Raw genomic sequence first — 20,318 nt, forward strand, 5'->3', positions numbered from 1 at the left:
AGAGGGCCAATAAAGACAATATAAGTTGTATGCTTCTCTCGAGGGTAATACGGTTTGATGTACGCCTCTTTGTAGCAGTGTCACCCGAGCCGGTAGGCGAGGGATGACACTGCTACAAAAAGGCGTACATCAGACCGTATTACCCGAGGGAGAAGCACACCACGTATTTATCTTACCGCCATGTTAAATGTACAAAACACAAAAACGTGTGTGGACCTTTTGGTTTACTTTTGTGTTTACAATGTAGATAAACCTCATTTCCTGGTGTTATTGAGTATTTGAAGCACGGGAATTCATTTGGAACCGACGGCGTCACTCAATAACACCCGGAAATTGGCCAACACATGATGTTTATCTCCTAATTCTAAACCGGGTCAGTATTACCAGGAAGAAACTCAGAATAGATCTTGAAGACGTAGATTATCCCTGGTATCACATGAGCATATCATTGCTAGCAGAAACCATTGTGCTTTTATTAGGTTTATAGTAAATCAACAATATCTATAAATGTGCTCATAACTTTGCTAATACCTATGACAGACTACATGGGGCTTTTTACGAGTGCTTCTGATAAATTAAATCAGCCGCGCGCCGGTTCTGCCTGCGACAAGTTTTAACATGACTGGAAGTGTAGTTCTGTCAGACGCGCGGGAGAAAGTTTAAAGGGAGACAAATCTCGACGCCTAAATGGAATGCGCTCGTCTCAAAGCTATCAATTCCAGGGGCATGGTTGGGTAGCCTGGTGGTTAGAGCCTTCGCTCGTCACGCCGAAGACCCGGGTTCGATACCCCACGTGGGTACACTGTGTGAATCCCATTTCTGGTGTCCCCTGCCGTGATATTGCTGGAATAAAGCGGGGTAAAACTAAACTCACTCACTCACTCTGAGCTCGGCGTGGGGCGTTTATTCTGTTATACACATTATTTTAATTTTGGGATTACGCTTTCTGAGTAAAATAAAGAGACGAATGCTCTCTTTGCATTCAAAATACGCTTAAGCGCGTTACTTGAAAAATACATTGTATTTGTGTGCATATATTTTGAGCTCTCTTTGTTTGCTTGTTGTTTACGCCGCACCCAGCAATATTCCAACTATATTGCGGCGGTCTGTAAATAATCGGGTCTAGACCCGGCAATCCAGTGATTAACATCATGAGCATCGATCTACGCAATGGGATACGATGACGTGTGTCAACCAAGTCAGAGAGTCTGATCACCCTCTTACGACAAACATGGGTTGCTGAAAGACCTAAATCATTTAGTTCTAACCCGGATCTTCACAGGCTCTCTCATAAAGGCAACATACACGTACTGTCTATTTTTGTCCCACTGTTTCATAATAAAACTGACCACGTGGACATAGTGTTAATGTGTGACTTCACTTGTTTGATTAAGGAGCAGACTGCGGGACATTTGAGAACCCTGATGAAAAAATATATATATGATGTTATGCAAGAGCTAAAATATAGCTGTAAAATATGTGTTACATCAATCGCATGCAACAGTAATATATTAAATCAGCGAGCGTCTGAATCTAAACCAGACCGTATTGCCAGCGATATTTACAGTAAACACTCACGCCCTCATTCTAACACCCCACAACGATAAACAAAAAGAAAACACGTGTAGTGGAATATCTTAAGTACACCTAGTAGATGTAATCGGCACCCACGAAGATCCGGGTTAAATTGGTCTTCAGGAGCCCATGCTCGGAGGAGGCGGCTAACAGGATCGCTTCGCAGATGCGATGTCTTGGTTGATGCACGCCATCGATACTCATTATGTCAATCTCTGGATTGTCTAGCCTAGATTCGATTATTTACAGATCGCTAGCGTATTAGGCCATGGGCCAAACCCGATTGTAGAACTTAGCTCCAAGTTTGAGGCGAACAGTGTTTTTCTGTATAATTGTGCCAGAAAGTGATATATATTAAATAAATAATGTTTCCTTAAAATATATGTTTGTTGATATTGCTGAGTTGAGGCGTCAGACAAACAAACGATCAATTCCAAATATGCAGTCTGGTTATCAGCTATTTATTACCGCGTCCATACGATAGTTTACATTTGCAGTGTATACAATGCTTCCAGCTGTTGCCAGCCGTCTACAATGTACAATGTACTTGTACAGTGCAGCAAACCCTGGATGGCCGCTCGAGGTCTACACGACCAGTTTAATACCTTTCATTTGCGTCAGTGCAGCAATGTCATATGTTTCCTTATATAGATGCACAATGCCCAGCAATATGTCCTAACGACCACAATAGCAACAGACAAACAAACACATTGGACGACACCGGATTCAGATGTATTCTTATATATCTATCTTTGACCGTATTTCTCTACATAGAAAGCCAGCTAAATCAACGGCCTTGGCATTATGAAACAATCAAGGATGTTGGAAACCGGCCCCCGGGTCTTGACATGACGTCCTAATGTTTTAAAACCATGACTATCCCCAGAGTAGAACTCAATTAGCTGCATGTTTTGTAACCACAGTAACCGGGAACTGAAGGACGAAGATCAGTATTCACCTGAAAAAGAGATTTAAAAAAAAAGGAATATGAAAATTTAAGGTAGATTTGATTTAAAAAAAAACAAAACAACAACGTTATCAAACGCTACTGTGCTGAAAATAGTCGTGGAAACACAGCAAACGTAAAGTCCGAATTCTCACTCTCGAAAGTCCGTTTCTTGGTGGTCCTGTGTTTAACTAATATCACACATAAGCGTTGCTTTCCCTTGACATCACGTTTTGATGCCTCTGCTGTCGCTTTCGGCAACATTCCAGGTATATCTCCGTGATCTGTAATTAATCGACAATCCAGTCATTGACACCATGAGCATCGATCTATGTAACCGTGATGCCATGACATGTGCAGCCAGATCATCGAGTAAACCACCCGATCCCGTTAATCGCCTCACACGACACACGTGTTGCTGAAGACCAGGGGCCGTATTTAAAAACATTCTAAGAATTAAAAGTTACTCCTAAGTGTAGAAAATACTGAGAATTTTGTGAGCGTTACTCTTAAGTTTCAGAATTTTCTTAAGACCTAGTTATAAAACCTCTTTGCTCTTAAGAGTACTCTTATAGTGAGCAAATGTTAGGAGTCCTCACAGAATTTTCTTAATTCAACAAAATGGCGGCCGCTAGACAACGCGGCCGTCACCTCAGTCATTTTCGAGAACGTAAGGACGTTTTAACTTTTTACGATGACAATGAATTAGTCAAAAGATTCCGTTTTGATCAAGCGGGAATCATATTTTTGACAGATTTGGTGAGAGAATCTTTGCAATCACCCACGGACAGAAATTACGCTATCGCACCTGAACTGAAAATTGCCATCACCTTACGCTATTTAGCAATAAGTAAAATTCCAAATGTGCAATGGGACTTTGGACCGTCACAGTCCACGATCAGCTGTGTCATCAATAATGTTATTAATTTATTGTGATTTACATTACATGATTTCTGTGTCATTCGCCTTTGTACATTTCTGTCAGAACCATGTTATACTATTCACATACTTCTACACAATTTGTAACGCCTACTGTGTCAAAACTGTTTGTATGAGAATACTGTCATTGACTGTTTCTCTGTATCTAAAGACATATTGCCTATACTGTACTCATTTGTGCCTACTGTCTTTAAATACAACCCTGCTTGTAACCTGATTTGCTGGGAAAAAAGAGTATGTTAGCTGTTATTAATGTGAATGAGACAGAATAAGAAATTTGGTTCTTTGAAATGTCCTCGAGAGTATGTTGGCTTCGTGCGATACTGACATCCTTCACAGCCAAGCCAGTAGACTAACAACTAGTCTCTGAAATGAACATATTTTACTGAAAAAGGTTCATAGTAAAACAAAAATAAAATATAATGAAAAGAAGCTCTGAGACTTTCTTCATTTTCATTTTCCTGAAGCTGAGGAAATCTAGACTTGCCACATTTTCTAGACTTGCGTTGGCTTTCTTGGATATATTTGCTTCAGGGTCTGTACGACAGACAACCAAGCCAGTATAGCACCCGATGGCTGAAGACGGGCGGTTCCTGCTCATGAAATTGATTTGATTCAGCGTTACTCGTATCCATCACGCACACAGTTGCAACATTCAATAACGAATGCTGCTTACTTGTACCTGTCTGTGTTTAATAACAACACAAGGAGCGCTTAAACAGGGGCAGTAGGTAGTCTTTATGTCTACCCTGCTTAAAAAAAAATCAGATCATTCATGACGAAGCTCCACCCTGACTACGACCAACACGTCGTTATTTGTCGTTACGAATAAATCGAATTTTTAAAGAAAAGATGTCCCACATCTATTTGGACAATACAGTGAACGGGCTTCGCGTAAACCTTCAACCCCCACAGACACAACACTTTCACCATGACGATCTGCTGTAGCAACAGCGGTTACGGCGACAATAAACACACAACACATCTCTTGATGGCCTATTTGCTGCAGAGCATCGTTATCTGTCGTACTTTACGCGTCAATCCACCTTCGATCCAGGTTATTGATCCTATTTTGGAAGTTGGAATAATCTCTGGTCTCCTGGTGACATGAAGGACAGTGTGAGGAGCTTCTGTCACCACTGGCGTCTCTCTTAGCCGGCAGCACATAGAGAGGAGCTCACGACAGCCCATCTCCATGGGAACATACTCGGGGCTTGAACTTTGTGCTGGAAGTATCCAAAATATTTCTGCTTGAATGTTCATGAAAATAAAATCTCAGACTGACTGATAAAATGACAACTGATCGTTGTATTATGTTACAAATCTTACTGTTGACTCACCGCTGACTTATGATACAAATCAAGTTGTCTCGCTTTTGTTGGCGAAAACGAAGAATACTGTGGGTTTGAAACAGAGGTTCAATGAGACGCTCTAGATCTATGTCTGAAACAAGGATTCAACGATGCTTCTACAATATGACGCATAGATTCAATTTGACCCTGTAGGGTATGACACATTGATTCACTGAGACACACGAGAGTATGACACATGGATTCAGTGAGACACACGAGAGTATGACACATGGATTCAGTCAGCGCATGTAGGGTATGACAAATAGATTCAATAACACCTTGTATCGTATGACGCATTGATTCAATGAGACACTGTACAGTTAGCCACATGGATTCAGTGAGACACTCTAGAATGTGACACATGGATTCAGTGAGACCCACTAGGGCCTGCCACATGGATACAGTGAGACCCACTAGGGCCTGCCACATGGATTCAGTGGGACCTATAGGGCCTGCCACATGGATTCAGTGAGACCCACTAGGGTTTGACACATGGATTCAGTGAGACCCACTAGGGTTTGGAACTGTGAAACCCTATAGGGCCTGCCACATGGATTCAGTGAGACCCTATATGGCCTGCCACATGGATTCAGTGAGACCCTGTAGGGCCTGCCACATGGATTCAGTGAGACCCTCTAGGATGTGACACATGGATTCAGTGAAACCCACTAGGGTTTGAAACTCTGAGGCTTTTTGACATTTGTATTCATGCCAACCTTGAATAAAATTTTAGACTGAGATAAAAATAGATGCGTTCCCCGAATCTACGCAAATCAGAAGTCACGTTTCTTTTGCCGTTCGTTGACTTGACATTTGAAAATCAATTTGATAACTTAGACAACAGTCACGAACGAAACTGGTGTCGCTACTGTTGCCGTTGTTTCAGGCAAATACTTGGACAAACTCAATAATATACATCAGTACCAAACACAAATCTTTACAAAAGACAAAGTGTAACATACGCACGTACGGAATGTATATGTAAGCTGATATAGTGTAGGACGTGATTACATTTGTCCTCGCACCGAGTACCTGTGTGAGACGGTAGGCTACATGCGATCGCCATAACGACGGGGATAATAAAACTATAATAATATTTACTTAGTCCCTATTAATACCATTGGGAAATCCGTCCACACCATCCACACGGTATTGTGTTGGCGCAGGGTTGTTTGGGTAAGGTGCCTGTGTTATGGTTGTAGATAATCCGGATCTAGCTTGGAACGAGGGGTTCGTAAATACCCGATATCCGTTGGCGTGAAACCAGTGTTAAGTGTATTGGATGTTCAGAGGACGTCTGTTTGTCGTCATGACATTAGATGTAATGAGCTTTTCGATGTGGTTTTTGACATTGTGTATCTTAACCTTAAAATAACTTCACATTGACGTAACCTTACATTGATGATGATGATGGTGGTGGTGGTGGAGGTGGTCATAACAATAATACTATTTATTACGATTATAATAATGATTTATCATCAAAAACTGTGTTCCTCAGGAGATATTGCTTGTGTGAGATCAAACGATATCTCGTAGGAGACAGTAGATTTTGTACAATGCCCTGACAATGCTATGACGTCTTGAACTTGATGACGTCACAATGATATGACATCACTGCACTGCAAGTCTAATAGCAGTACCGTGTTCAGTGATGTACATTTTTCATTGAAAACTAATAAAGAGTGTTTTTTTATGATAAATAGAATCTCACTCTCGTGTCTTCTGATATCAAATATCAACACTCGTTGATAAAAGTAAAATATCCTCGGCAAGCTTCGGATATTTGTAACTTTATCAACTCGTGGTGATATATTTGATATCAAAAGACACTCGGTTGAGATCCTCTATATACCACTGCCACCACAGTTTTATGGTCTTCATCACCCCCTTTACATTCTATCTTCTTCATCGTCAACCCTCTCAACATCTACCAAAAATATACATACCAAAAATAAAATAAATAAAAATATAAATATATAATGAAAAAGGATAATAAACATTGAAGAAGGAATTAAAGGTTGGAATAAAGGAACACTAAAGATCAACAGTAATAATGTCATAGGTGGCCTGCATCGCCCACATTTTGTATATATCATTGTACATTTTAATTAATGTATTTTAACAGTTGACTTATACACCATCTGAGTAGCACAATATGCTGGGCCTGTATATGAGGTATAATCATGAGAATAGTTTAGGCAAATGAAGCACGCCTAAATCAAGCAACACCTGGGCTAAATTTCTTCCTAAAGGCCGATAAAGCCGCTGGACACCAGTGACAAGTTGATAATGCGTGACAAGAACATTATTGACATAAAACACACGCTTCATTTAGCGTTCACTCTACATGGCAATTACTTCCTGAATAGAGCACTTCTGACCAACGTCCATGTTCGAGACTCGAACACAAATGAAGTGCCATTGTGTTGTTGTGACTTCTGTGTTGAAATGATTGAAGAAGAGCGAGACAGATTTGTCGGTCGATTTTACAGTGCACTCGTTACGCTCACAACAAACCTTCCCACCGTTGCTAAGGAGGGAAGTCTAAACACGCAGACGACGCTTGCCTAGCAACGACTCAGTGGTGTCCCGCTACATACCTTCGCCGCAGTGCTCGGACTGGCGATGTGTTGATCAGGCTTGTTACATAAGTGGGATTTAAGAAAGGGCCAAAATGGCGAGAAGGTAAGCTTCAATTATCGTTAGTACATTTCTGTGGAGTTGGGAGGGGCTCTCTATCTGTTAATGTTCATGTCGTCTGCACAACAAAGGAAAATGGGGTCGTGCGCAAATGGCCTCTGCTCTTCAGTGCAGAAGTATGCTATCGTCAGTATGTCTTATCAATGCTACTTTTACAAACCATTCATAAGATTCTCATAGTTGTCAAATAACCCATATGAAAGCGACAAAGACGCTCACAAATACTCTCAGTGCGCGGTAAAGCTAATGTGACAGACGACATGTGACGTGAGATATACTGTCGTACTGAAAGCTTCGTTAACACGCACCAGATCATATTGCTGTGAGAGTGTTTGGAAGACATTTTTGATGTTCCAACGGCTAGTATATACCTGTTTCTGGACGTACAAGCGTCTCCATGTAGACATACGAGTCACATTTCGCACAGCATATCATATTCCACGTTTACATTTAACATATATTTACTTATCATGTTGGTATTTATTAATTAAATATTACATAGAAGAAACTTTTATTAATGGATATTTACAACCGCCATAGTGGAGAGAATAGACTCCCTTTTTCAGAATGACTTGAATAAGTGAATATAAGATCAGTATGTAGATAATGTCACTATGAAAAATGGCCCTAATGCTATCGGAACATTAATATCTGTGACGACTTATAACTTTACCCGACTATCATGGCCTATATATCTTATCTATTATCTGTTCTTCAGTGCAGAGGGCGGCGGGGTAGCCTCGCGGTTAAAGCGTTCGCACGTCACGCCAAAGTCCCGGGTTCCATTCCCCACATGAGTACAATGTGGGAAGCTCATTGCTGGTCTCCCCCGCCATGATATTGCTGGAATATTGCTAAAAGCGGCGTAAAACCATACTCACACACTCACTCACTCTTCAGTGCAGAATTAAAGAGTTAACTCTTCCGTCAAATTGAAACATTGTATTCACGAATTTTGACAGATCCCTGAGTCGTATTTATCACAATAACATAACCCCACTAGTATGGGCATGTTATTGTTATTCTGTACTCTGAGAAGTACCTTGAAAACATGCCTACACAGAATTTTTGTTCATATGCAAAGCAACCAATTGGAAGAAATGATTGAATTGTTTACGACTGATCTCATAGATACGTGATCAGAGGATGAAATAGTTTAAACTGAAGAATAATATATCTATATTGAGCAATAACTGAACAAGTATAATTAAAATCATAACTAAATGAACGAATCGTATATAAAGCTCTTGACGCGACGTTCGTCATGAAATATGTGAAATGACGTCACAATTATAGCGTTCCTTTGTTTATGACGTCACATCATCACCTATGCCGTAGTAATGATTGTCGCAACGAGGAAGTAGCGTCGCTTGGTCGTCTGTTCCTCACTGTCTCTGTTCGTGGCATAATATCAACATTGGTGAGTTTGAAAAAATAATGCTAAAATGCATTATACCGGATACCCAGGGTTAGGGTTAGGTTAGGGTTAGGGTTAGGTTAGGGGTTAGGGTTAGGGTTAGGGTTAGGTTAGGGGTTAGGATTAGGGTTAGGGTTAGGGTTATTTTCATCTCAGTTTTATTTTTTTTCACCTTTCCGCGCTCGCATCACGTGACCTAATTAAAAATGGCCTGCAGGTATCCGGTATAATGCATGTGTACCAAAAATAAGGCTAGTATATATTGACAGTACACAAAAGCTATATCAACAAGAGTCGAGCTGTAACTTGTAAGAGATGAGCGGCGGGCTTTCTACGTCAGAATGTTTACCTTAGTATATTAGTACAGCCCAACCTGACTGATGATTTGTTTTTTTTGTCGCTCTGTAATTTTCAAGCTACAAATGTATATGTAAATATTCCAGTGTTTGACACCATGAGCATCGATTTACGCTGTTGGGATACAATAGCAGGCTTCAACCGAGGCGCCCTGACCACCCGACTAATGAGAACTGGGTTGTTCGCTGATTGTAGGTCACCGTGTCCCGGCGTCCGTGCTCTTGCTGTTGATCAGTGGTTTATCTGATCGGGATTCGATTATCTATAGGTTGATTGTTGCGTGTAATGAGACAGTAACACGCTGTTGACTTGTATACGTCGTATGACCATAGTTCGAGTAACATTTGTTTGGCGGAATGTTACCTGACGAAGTAAGCAGATTAGATAACTTATTTTCATTGTATATTTTGATTGACATGTTTGAAATCGACCAAGAACGCCTGAAGGTGTTGTGCAGTGGGTGTATCTCCGAAGACATGCCTATGTGCAGTGGGTGTATCTCCGAATACATGCCTATGTGGAGTGGGTGTATCTCCGAATACATGCCCGTGTGCAGTGGGTGTATCTCCGAAGACATGCCTATGTGCAGTGGGTGTATCTCCGAATACATGCCTATGTGGAGTGGGTGTATCTCCGAATACATGCCCGTGTGCAGTGGTTGTATCTCCGAAGACATGCCTATGTGCAGTGGGTGTATCTCTGTATACAGGCTTACATGGCGTTTGTTGGCTGTTGTTTAACGCCGCGCTCAGCAACATTCCAGCTATATGGCGGTGGTCTGTCAATAATCGATATACGCAATATGTCAACCAAGTCAGCGAGTCTGACCACCCGATCCCCTTAGTCGCCTCTAACGACAAGCATGGATTACTGAATATCAATTCTAACCCTGATCTTCCTAAAATGTTCCTAAAATACAGCGGGATGCACATTTACCTGTGTTATTTATTTATCATACTTAATGTATATTATTTATAATTTCTTCCATGGGGAAATACCTTGTTTTTCATTGTAGATATGTTATCGCAGTTAAAGAAATATCATGAAAGTATTTTATTGAAAACTACAATCGGGAAAATAAAAAGTACTATTGAAATAATTGGACGGGTCAATCTAGACGCATGTAGTGATGAATTGAGTAATTCACATATATAGATGGTTCAGGGATCTTACGGTCCGAAGGTCAAATATCATTAAAACACAACAGACACAACTACAAATGTATTTAAAACCCCGTGAATTTCATGCAGCTGAATTTTAACGTATCTCCATCTGTTTTCACGCCCAGAATACTGCTGGTCGTGTAACCAAGAGCGCGGCTAATAACATGTAGTACGCTAGTCTGGTATCTAGGGACGCTACTTTAGCAGTGACATACACCATGTAACTAGGTTTACGTGTGATATACTGCACTACACATATGGCACGTAATGACGGGTTGTAAATAATTGAAGGCCAGTTGTAGCGCTTGGTCTCCAAGGACGTGTTAAACGTGAAATACGGCTAATAGTGGTCATAATTAAGAGTTATAATCACAATGTAACCACACTTGTAATATTAATTAAACGACAAAATATGACAAACAACTCAAGCAGCGACGAATACAACGATGATGCATAGCATTGTTGTTGCTGTTGTTGTTGATGATGATGATGATGAGGAGGAGGAGGAGGAGGAGGTGGTGGAGGTAGGGGGTTGGTTGGTTTGTTGTTTAACGCTGCACTCAGCAATATTCCAGCTATATGGCGGCGGTCTGTAAATAATCGAGTCTAGACCAGACAATCTAGTGATCAACACTGAGCATCGTTCTACACAATTGGGATACGTTGACATGTGTCAACCAAGTTGGCACGCCTGACCACCCGATCCCGTTAATCGCCTATTACGACAAGCATGAATTCCTGAATACCAATTCTACCCCGGATCTTCACGGGTTAAGGAGGAGGAGTGGTTGCTATAATGGCAAAAACTCTTGGTTCAGGTGGCAACACACATCTCGAGTTGTAGAAATCATGATTAACCACCATCAGCTCACTAAACTGATTGCCAATTCATTGTTTTGTTGAAATGAATGCTGTGTATGTAGTACGAAGTCGCGGAACATTGGGCCAAGGTACATTACTGAACCCATTGTCATGCTTCCCAGGCACCTGAGCTTGCGTATTTCACGCAATGATTGACAGGTGGTTGAACGTACTGGACAAGCTATTGGTTAATTTTAAGTAGGTTTCATCCATTCATTGCCGTTGACAACTATCGCCTTAATAAAAATGAATATTTTATGTCCTGGTTAGGAAGAAATTAATTCCATGACAAGACCTCGTATTTCAATGAAATCGAACGCTTTGCAATTCAAACATGTACAGAGAGTCGGCTTCACGTTTCAGCCGGTCTGTTGTACATGTATGCCATAATTAGCTGTAGCCTACACGATATAATGCACTTGGCAGTTGTGACATATACCTATTTATGCCCACGACAGGTTGCTTATGTAGTGCTGTTGCTATCAACAGCCACCTGAACAAAATGCAAATGGTGCAGCCGTTTAGAATATAGCTCCTTGACATATGGGAGTGTTATTATTCTCGTTGGGGAACTACTATTGTAATCGACAATAGAAAAAGTCATTTTAAACTGAGTCGAGTGTGTTTTTTAAAATTGATAATTATAACTGTGAATGGACATGAAAGAATGCTGATGCTTCATGTTTGAAAACGTTATGTATTCATTTTCGCATGTTCATGTTCTGGCGATTGTTCGTGTTGAGCGTGAGATAGGTATTACTCAGTAACTGGTTACAACGTCGTGTCAGCGGTTTGCAGAGACTTCAGACTGGCTATGTTTGATCAGCACGATACAGCATATACCGTGACAGCAAACGCGTGTGCTTCTTACTGATCATCAGCTACCGTCTCAACGACATCTGCCGTCAAACGTATCATTTGATATTTCAGACAAAATGGTATAATCGATGTTGACGACAACGCACCGTTTCTGTCCGAGTACTCGAAGCGGTACCCCACCCATCCGATCCCAACGCGGGAGAGTTACAAACCCACCTACGAGCCTGTGAGGGTGGACGCGAACATGGAGAACAAGACTACTACTAGGTAAGAGGGGTAGGGCAGTCACGCCCCGGGGGCTCCTGGACTGCCGGGACACTGCATTCCTGATGTGTGACGCTTAACGTACGGGTGGTTTTGGGGACAAATGGGATGAGATGTAGACGATGGATATTGAGTTATAAACCTTGCTTATAGTTTAACAGCGGATGAATAACTTTGATGTAATCATCAATAATCAAGATATTTCGAAGCCGTGACTGGCTCACGGGCAGGGAACGGTAGGTTGTAATACACTTGGGGCAGTTGCGTACGTCTCGTATGTGCGTGGGATGTCATGTGACGTAGGTGACCCTTACATGCAAGTGTGTGTTGTCATGTGATGTGAGTGACCCCCATGTGTGAGTGTGTGTTGTTGCGTCATGTGAGTGACCCCTGTGTGTGAGTGTGTTTTGTTTTGTGATGTGAGTGACCCCTATGTGTGGGTGTGTTGTCATATGATCTTGGTGACCATTACATGCAGGTGTGTGTTGTCATATGATCTTGGTGACCATTACATGCAGTTGTGTGTTGTTATGTGATGCAATTGACCCTTACATCCAGGTGTGTGTTGTCATGTGATGCAGGTGACCATTACATGCAGGTGTGTTTTGTCATATGATGTTGGTGACCATTACATGCAGTTGTGTGTTGGGTCATGTGATGCAGGTGTGACCCATTACATGCAGGTGTGTGGGTCATGTGATGCAGGTGACCCTTACATGCAGGTGTGTGTTATCATGTGATGCAGGTGACCCTTACATGCAGGTGTGTGTTGACATGTGATGCTGGTGACCATTACATGCAGGTGTCTGTTGACATGTGATGCAGGTGACCCTTACATGCAGGTGTGTGTGTCATGTGATGCAGGTGATCCTTACATGCAGGTGTGTGTTGTCATGTGATGCAGGTGATCCTTACATGCAGGTGTGTGCTGTCATGTGATGCAGGTGACCCTTACATGAAGGTGTGTGTTGACATGTGATGCAGGTGACCGTTACATGCAGGTGTGTGTTGTCATGTGATGCAGGTGACCCTTACATACAGGTGTGTGTTGTCATGTGATGCAGGTGACCCTTACATGCAGTTGTGTGTTGTCATGTGATGCAGGTGACCCTTACATGCAGGTGTGTGTTGTCATGTGATGCAGGTGACCCTTACATGCAGTTGTGATGCAGGTGACCCTTACATGCAGGTGTGTGTTGTCATGTGATGCAGGTGACCCTTACATGCAGTGTGTGTGTCGTCATGTGATGCAGGTGACCCTTGATGCAGGTGATCCTTACATGCAGGTGTGTGCTGTCATGTGATGCAGGTGACCCTTACGTGCAGTTGTGTGTTGTCATGTGATGCAGGTGACCCTTACATGCAGTTGTGTGTTGTCATGTGATGCAGGTGACCCTTACATACAGGTGTGTGTTGTCATGTGATGCAGGCGACCCTTACATGCAGATGTGTGTTGACATGTGATGCAGGTGACCCCTCTGTTGTCATGGGATGTAAGTGAAACAGACAATTCAAAACAGTTGCACTTGACGAGGATAACATGTCCCTTGTAATGGCCCTGGTCGTAGTGTTCATTTTGCAAAGACCGAATCAGTTTTAGATGTACAGCGTATATATTTGTTCCCTCTCTGTATAGTTGTAAGAAAACGCAAACATAAAAAATCCAACTCACTCTCACACTAGACATAATGAACCTTGGATATAACGTTTAATTTTGACGAGGCCAAGAAAACATTGCAACCAGATTGGAACCTCAAATGGAACAGATTGTTACGCTGAATAATATATTAGGATGGAGTTGATCCTGCACGCAGTAATAAGTAAATAGTGTTAGTTATTTATGATAATGCCCCTTGGCCACGCTTGAGATAAAGGGGAAGTATCAATCTATAGTCTGTTATGGTCAGGCAAGTGGTGCCGCACGCACTCACCCAAGATAGCTCCAATCTGCCGGACATCAGTGCAGTTGATATGAATGGCGTTCTATGACATACTGTACGTCACAAAGTCACTTCATTGGTTTTGAATATGATATGGGAGGGAGGTGTTTACAAACCAGGCCCACAGCAACCTATTCTGGGCCCTGGTCATTTTTTGTCACAGCTTGTTTTGCAGTTCTTGGTGACTTCTTACATACTAATCAACATGATATCAACGTCATCAGAAGACATTTCTAAAAGATACAACATTTTTAAAAGATACAACATTTCTAAAACATACAACATTTCTAAAAGATACAACATTTCTAAAAGTAAATGATGCATGAATGTAAAGGAGGGGTGGTGCTAGTTATTTTCATAGTTCATAACAAGGACGTATCGATGAATAATAGTACTTCTGTCATTTCTTTGTGGAAAATAATTCCTAATTGTTTTATTGTTGTTTGAATGCAGAATACTGGATTTCGCTTTACAGCATAGTCATGACATCCTTGAATATTATCCAATATGTGTCGGGTGGTGTCATCATTGCAACTTAATTATATGAATTAATTCTATGTTAAAGTAAACGCATATCATATTAACAGGTTAGGTGACAGGTTCAGTGGTGCATGGTTCTAAATATTGTGTTTATTTTCCAATCACAGACAAGACTACCCTGAATGGGAGCTGCCTGAACGGAAGCCCAGAGAACGAGCTTTGTGGAACCCTCCGAAAGATCCCTTCTTAGGGTCATCCACAGCTAAAGATGATTTTAAGGGAAGTTATTTACCGAAACAAAAGAGCTATAAACCCAATTCTGACCCATACAGATCTGATGCACCACTTGAAAACAAAACTACCGCAAGATCTGATTATCCAGAGCACAAGATAGAGCCCCGTCAAAAGCGTCAAACTCAGGCATACCAGAAACCAGAAGGTCGCATGGAAGGAGATACCATCAATCGTCTGAACTATCCTGAACATGAACTGACGCCAAGGCAAAGTTTTAAACCAGCAAATGCTGTTCTCAGTTCGAAAGACCCTTTCGATAGCAACACCGTCACTCGATCGGAGTATCCTGAGCACCCAGTAGAACCTAGAAAGAGGTGGGAGCCTCAGCAATACGTGAAACCAGATGGGAAAATGGATGGAACTTCTACTACTAAAACAGAATTTCCAGAGCATCCTTTACAGCCACGGCAGAGTTACAAACCGATGAACGCTGCACTAAAGTCTGAGGATCCTTTTGATGGGAGCACAACAAACCGAAAAGAATATCCAGAACATCAGATTGAACCCCGGAGAAGGCGAGAGGTCCAGCAATATGTCAGACCAGAAGGTACAATGGAGGGTAATACATCCAACCGTCTTGATTTTCCTGAACATACAATTTCTCCAAGGAAGAGCTATAAACCAACCAGTACGTTTCAGAAATCTGAGGACCCATTTGATGATAAAACTACAGCGAGACGTGATTTTCCAGAGCATGCAATAGAACCACGGAAACGACGGGATGTTCAACTGTATGTTAAACCAGTTGATAAAATGGAAGGTGTATCGACTAGTAAATCCGAGTTTCCTGAGCATGAGATAACCCCGAGGCAAAGCTACAAACCTTCTCACATTGTTCAGAGGTCAGAGGATCCATTTGAGAAGCAAACGACCTCAAAGTCGGATTATCCTGAGCATACAGTCACCCCACGCCAAAAGAGACAGCAAAGGCAGTATGTTCAACCTGAAGGTAAGATGGATGGTACCACTACAACGAAGTCTGCCTTTCCACAGTACGAACTCTCACCTAGAAAGAGCTACAAACCTGCAAACAGCGTTATGAAGTCTGAGGACCCATTTGACAGTACCACAACTGCTAGGCAGGACTATCCAGAACATGCCGTTGAACCAAGGAAAAGAAGGGAACAGCAGAAATATGCCAGACCAGAAGGAAAAATGGAGGGTCTTTCGACCACCAGATCTGAATTTCCTGAACATGAATTGCAAAAGAGACAAAGTTTCAAACCTGCTAGCACTGTCCAACAGTCTACTGATCGATTTGAAGATAAGACCACCTCCAGGCAAGATTTCCCTGAACATGCTGTGGAACCAAGGAACCGCAGAGAATACCAGAAGTATGTCAGACCAGAAGGTGCAATGGACGGTGTATCAACAAACCGGGCAGAGTTCCCAGAACATCAAATCACACAAAGGCAAAGCTTCAAGCCTACTCATAATGTTCAGAAGTCTGATGATCCGTTCAATGATAACACTACCTCTAGGTTAGTATTATCAGTTTTCCCAAGAACATATGGACACAAAATATTTTAGTTAAGAGTTTGAATAGTAGTTGTAGTTATTGGCTAGTGTTTGGTATTACATGTATTTTTTATATAACTAGAAATGCTGTCATATATAATTATAGTTTTAGTTGCATGACCTCTTGTTTTCCTGTAGAACTGTTTTGTAATTCCCTTAACAGGCAAGATTTTCCTGAGCACAAAATTGAACCTAGACAGAGACGTCAACCTCAACAGTATATGAGACCAGATGGAGTCATGGAGAAGAACACGTCAAATCAGTTGGATTATCCTGAACATGAATTGTCACCTCGAAAGAGTTACAAGCCTTCAAACACTGTACAACGATATGAGGAACCATTGGATGATACAACGACATCTAGAAAAGATTATCCTGAACATAAGGTTGAACCCAGGCAAAGAAGAGTTAGGGAACAATATGCGAAGCCTGAAGGCAAGATGGAGGGTTTATCTACAAACCATTTGGAGTATCCTGAGCACCAGCTTACTCCAAGACAGAGTTTCAAACCTGCCAATGCCGCTGTCATATCAGATGATCCATTTGAAGATAAAACTACAGCAAGGTTAGTACAGTCTGAAAAGTGGAGAGACACTGAACTGAAGTGCCACTAATTTCAATTGCAGTTGTCATCATTGTATTTTTTATATTCAAGATTTAAATATGACGTTTGATGTTTTACAGATGTTACTACTGAAATAATTAATTATTTATCGCATTTATTCTGGTGAAGTGTCTTGTTGATGTCATTGGTTTTGTTTGCTGTTTGAAAATTTATTCTGAAATCAGATGTGAAAAAAATGTGAAGATAATCGGGTAACAGATAGTATCCACAGTTCATTGTTGATTTGGAGAACTATTCTCCCTTCAGATCAGACTTCCCTGAACATCAGATTGAGCCAAGGCAGAGGCGACAGCCTCAGCAATACATCAAACCAGAAGGGAAAATGGAAGGGAATACCACTAATCGCTCAGAATTCCCTCAACATGAAATTACACCCAGGCAAAGTTTTAAGCCAGTGAACTCTGTGCAGAGATCTGAAGACCCATTTGATGATAAAACTACAGCGAGGCAGGATTATCCTGAACACATGATTGAGCCTCGAAAGAGGAGGGAGCAAGTACCATATGTGAAGCCGGATGGTGTGATGGATGGTAACACATCCAACCGTTTGGACTATCCTGAACACGAACTTCCCACTCGTCAGAGTTATAAACCCACTAATTCAGTTCAGCAGTCAACTGATCCATTTGAAGATAAGACAACAGCTAGACAGGACTTTCCTGAACACATAATTGAACCTCGGCAAAGAAGAGCACCTGAGAAATATGTGAAGCCTGAAGGAAAGATGGATGGTTTGTCCACAAACAGACTGGAATATCCTGAACACCAACTTACACCAAGGCAGAGTTTCAAACCTGCAAATGCTGTTCTGAAGTCTGATGATCCATTTGAAGACAGGACAACCGCCAGGTTAGTAAGGAAGGAAAATGATTGGGATATCAAACTCAAATTCCGTTAAGATTGGAAGTGGGTGAAGCCATTTCAGAAATTTGATGGTTTCTGTGTTTGAAATGATTTCTTTTCAAAAGTAGTGAAATGACTCACATCGATTCTTGCATTTGCCTTGATATACAGGTAATTTTAAGTTTCAAGCAGATACAATGTTTAAGCAGGTTTCTCCTTACAGTGTGATGTGACACACTGATATTTACAATGAATGATGGTTCATACTATGAAATTTATTTCTAAAGAAATCAATAGGTTTCGTGTTTTGGCTTAAGTTGTTGATTGTTAATGCGTCCAGATACAATTTAAAGAAGCGTTCATGTCATAGATAACTCGACTAATCGTTCACATTCAGAGCTGACTTCCCTGAACATCAGATTGAGCCAAGGCAGATGCGACAGCCTCAGCAATACATCAAACCAGAAGGGAAAATGGAAGGGAATACCACTAATCGCTCAGAATTCCCTCAACATGAACTCACACCCAGACAAAGTTTTAAGCCAGTGAACTCTGTGCAGAGATCTGAAGACCCATTTGATGATAAAACTACAGCGAGGCAGGATTATCCTGAACACATGATTGAGCCTCGAAAGAGGAGGGAGCAAGTACCATATGTGAAGCCGGATGGTGTGATGGATGGTAACACATCCAACCGTTTGGACTATCCTGAACATGAACTTTCCACTCGTCAGAGTTATAAACCCACTAATTCAGTTCAGCAATCAACTGATCCATTTGAAGATAAGACAACAGCTAGACAGGATTTCCCTGAACACATAATTGAACCTCGGCAAAGAAGAGTACCTGAGAAATATGTGAAGCCTGAAGGAAAGATGGATGGTTTGTCCACAAACAGACTGGAATATCCTGAACACCAACTTACGCCAAGGCAGAGCTTCAAACCTGCAAATGCTGTTCTGAAGTCTGATGATCCATTTGAAGACAGGACAACCGCCAGGTTAGTAAGGAAGGAAAATGATTGGGATGATATCAAACTCAAATTCCGTTAAGATTGGAAGTGGGTGAAGCCATTTCAGAAATTTGATGGTTTCTGTGTATGAAACGATTTCTTTTCAAAAGTAATGAAATGACTTTCATCGATTCTCGCGTTTGTCTTGGTATGCATATTTTTCCCAAGCAGATACAATGTTTCAACAGGCTTCTGCTTACCGTGTAACTTTGCACACTGATATTTACACTGAAGGGTAGTTCATATTATGAAAACACTTTCTAAAAAAGCTAACAGGTGTTTGAATATCAGTTGTAGATTGTTAATACCCCAAAGCACAATTAAAAGAAGCGTTCATTTCGTAGATAACTCGACTAATCGTTCACATTCAGATCTGACTTCCCTGAACATCGGATTGAGCCAAGGCAGAGGCGACAGCCTCAGCAATACATCAAACCAGAAGGGAAAATGGACGGGAATACCACTAATCGCTCAGAATTTCCTGAACATGAACTCACACCCAGGCAAAGTTTTAAGCCAGTGAACTCTGTGCTGAGATCTGAAGACCCATTTGATGATAAAACTACAGCGAGGCAGGATTATCCTGAACACATGATTGAGCCTCGAAAGAGGAGGGAGCAAGTACCATATGTGAAGCCGGATGGTGTGATGGATGGTAACACATCCAACCGTTTGGACTATCCTGAACATGAACTTTCCACTCGTCAGAGTTATAAACCCACTAATTCAGTTCAGCAGTCAACTGATCCATTTGAAGATAAGACAACAGCTAGACAGGATTTCCCTGAACACATAATTGAACCTCGGCAAAGAAGAGCACCTGAGAAATATATGAAGCCTGAAGGAAAGATGGAAGGTTTGTCCACAAACAGACTGGAATATCCTGAACACCAACTTACACCAAGGCAGAGTTTCAAACCTGCAAATGCTGTTCTGAAGTCTGATGATCCATTTGAAGATAGGACAACAGCCAGGTTAGTAAGGATGGGACCTGGTCAAGATTTTAGAAAGCAGTATAGATATTAGGATATGTGATGCTGTTGCTCTTGCTTTATATTTGGTATCAGATGTCCTCAGGAAAATGCACATGACACCAAGGCAAGGATATGAAAGCAAATACTTTGTTATATGTCAAAAACACATTGCCATTTCATCTATTTTAAACACACATGTAGGCATATGGTTTGTATACTTATAATACTAATGATAAATA

General features: G+C 41.4%; 1 protein-coding gene across 1 annotated transcript in view; it reads left to right on the forward strand.

Annotated features, from left to right (window-relative positions):
• LOC124263642 (zinc finger CCCH domain-containing protein 13-like) overlaps positions 1 to 20,318 on the forward strand; it is a 37,441-nt gene that overhangs the window by 16,605 nt on the left and 518 nt on the right. Inside the window, exons 6-12 of the mRNA XM_046698295.1 lie at positions 9,777 to 9,973; positions 12,241 to 12,396; positions 14,981 to 16,588; positions 16,789 to 17,190; positions 17,497 to 18,099; positions 18,491 to 19,093; positions 19,477 to 20,079. Of these exons, the coding sequence (XP_046554251.1) occupies positions 9,777 to 9,973; positions 12,241 to 12,396; positions 14,981 to 16,588; positions 16,789 to 17,190; positions 17,497 to 18,099; positions 18,491 to 19,093; positions 19,477 to 20,079 (4,172 nt within the window). The remainder of the gene's footprint in view (positions 1 to 9,776; positions 9,974 to 12,240; positions 12,397 to 14,980; positions 16,589 to 16,788; positions 17,191 to 17,496; positions 18,100 to 18,490; positions 19,094 to 19,476; positions 20,080 to 20,318) is intronic.

The sequence above is a fragment of the Haliotis rubra genome, unplaced genomic scaffold (assembly GCF_003918875.1).
Source record: "Haliotis rubra isolate DU_JTF1 unplaced genomic scaffold, ASM391887v1 Scf120, whole genome shotgun sequence".
NCBI classification, from domain to species: domain Eukaryota; kingdom Metazoa; phylum Mollusca; class Gastropoda; order Lepetellida; family Haliotidae; genus Haliotis; species Haliotis rubra.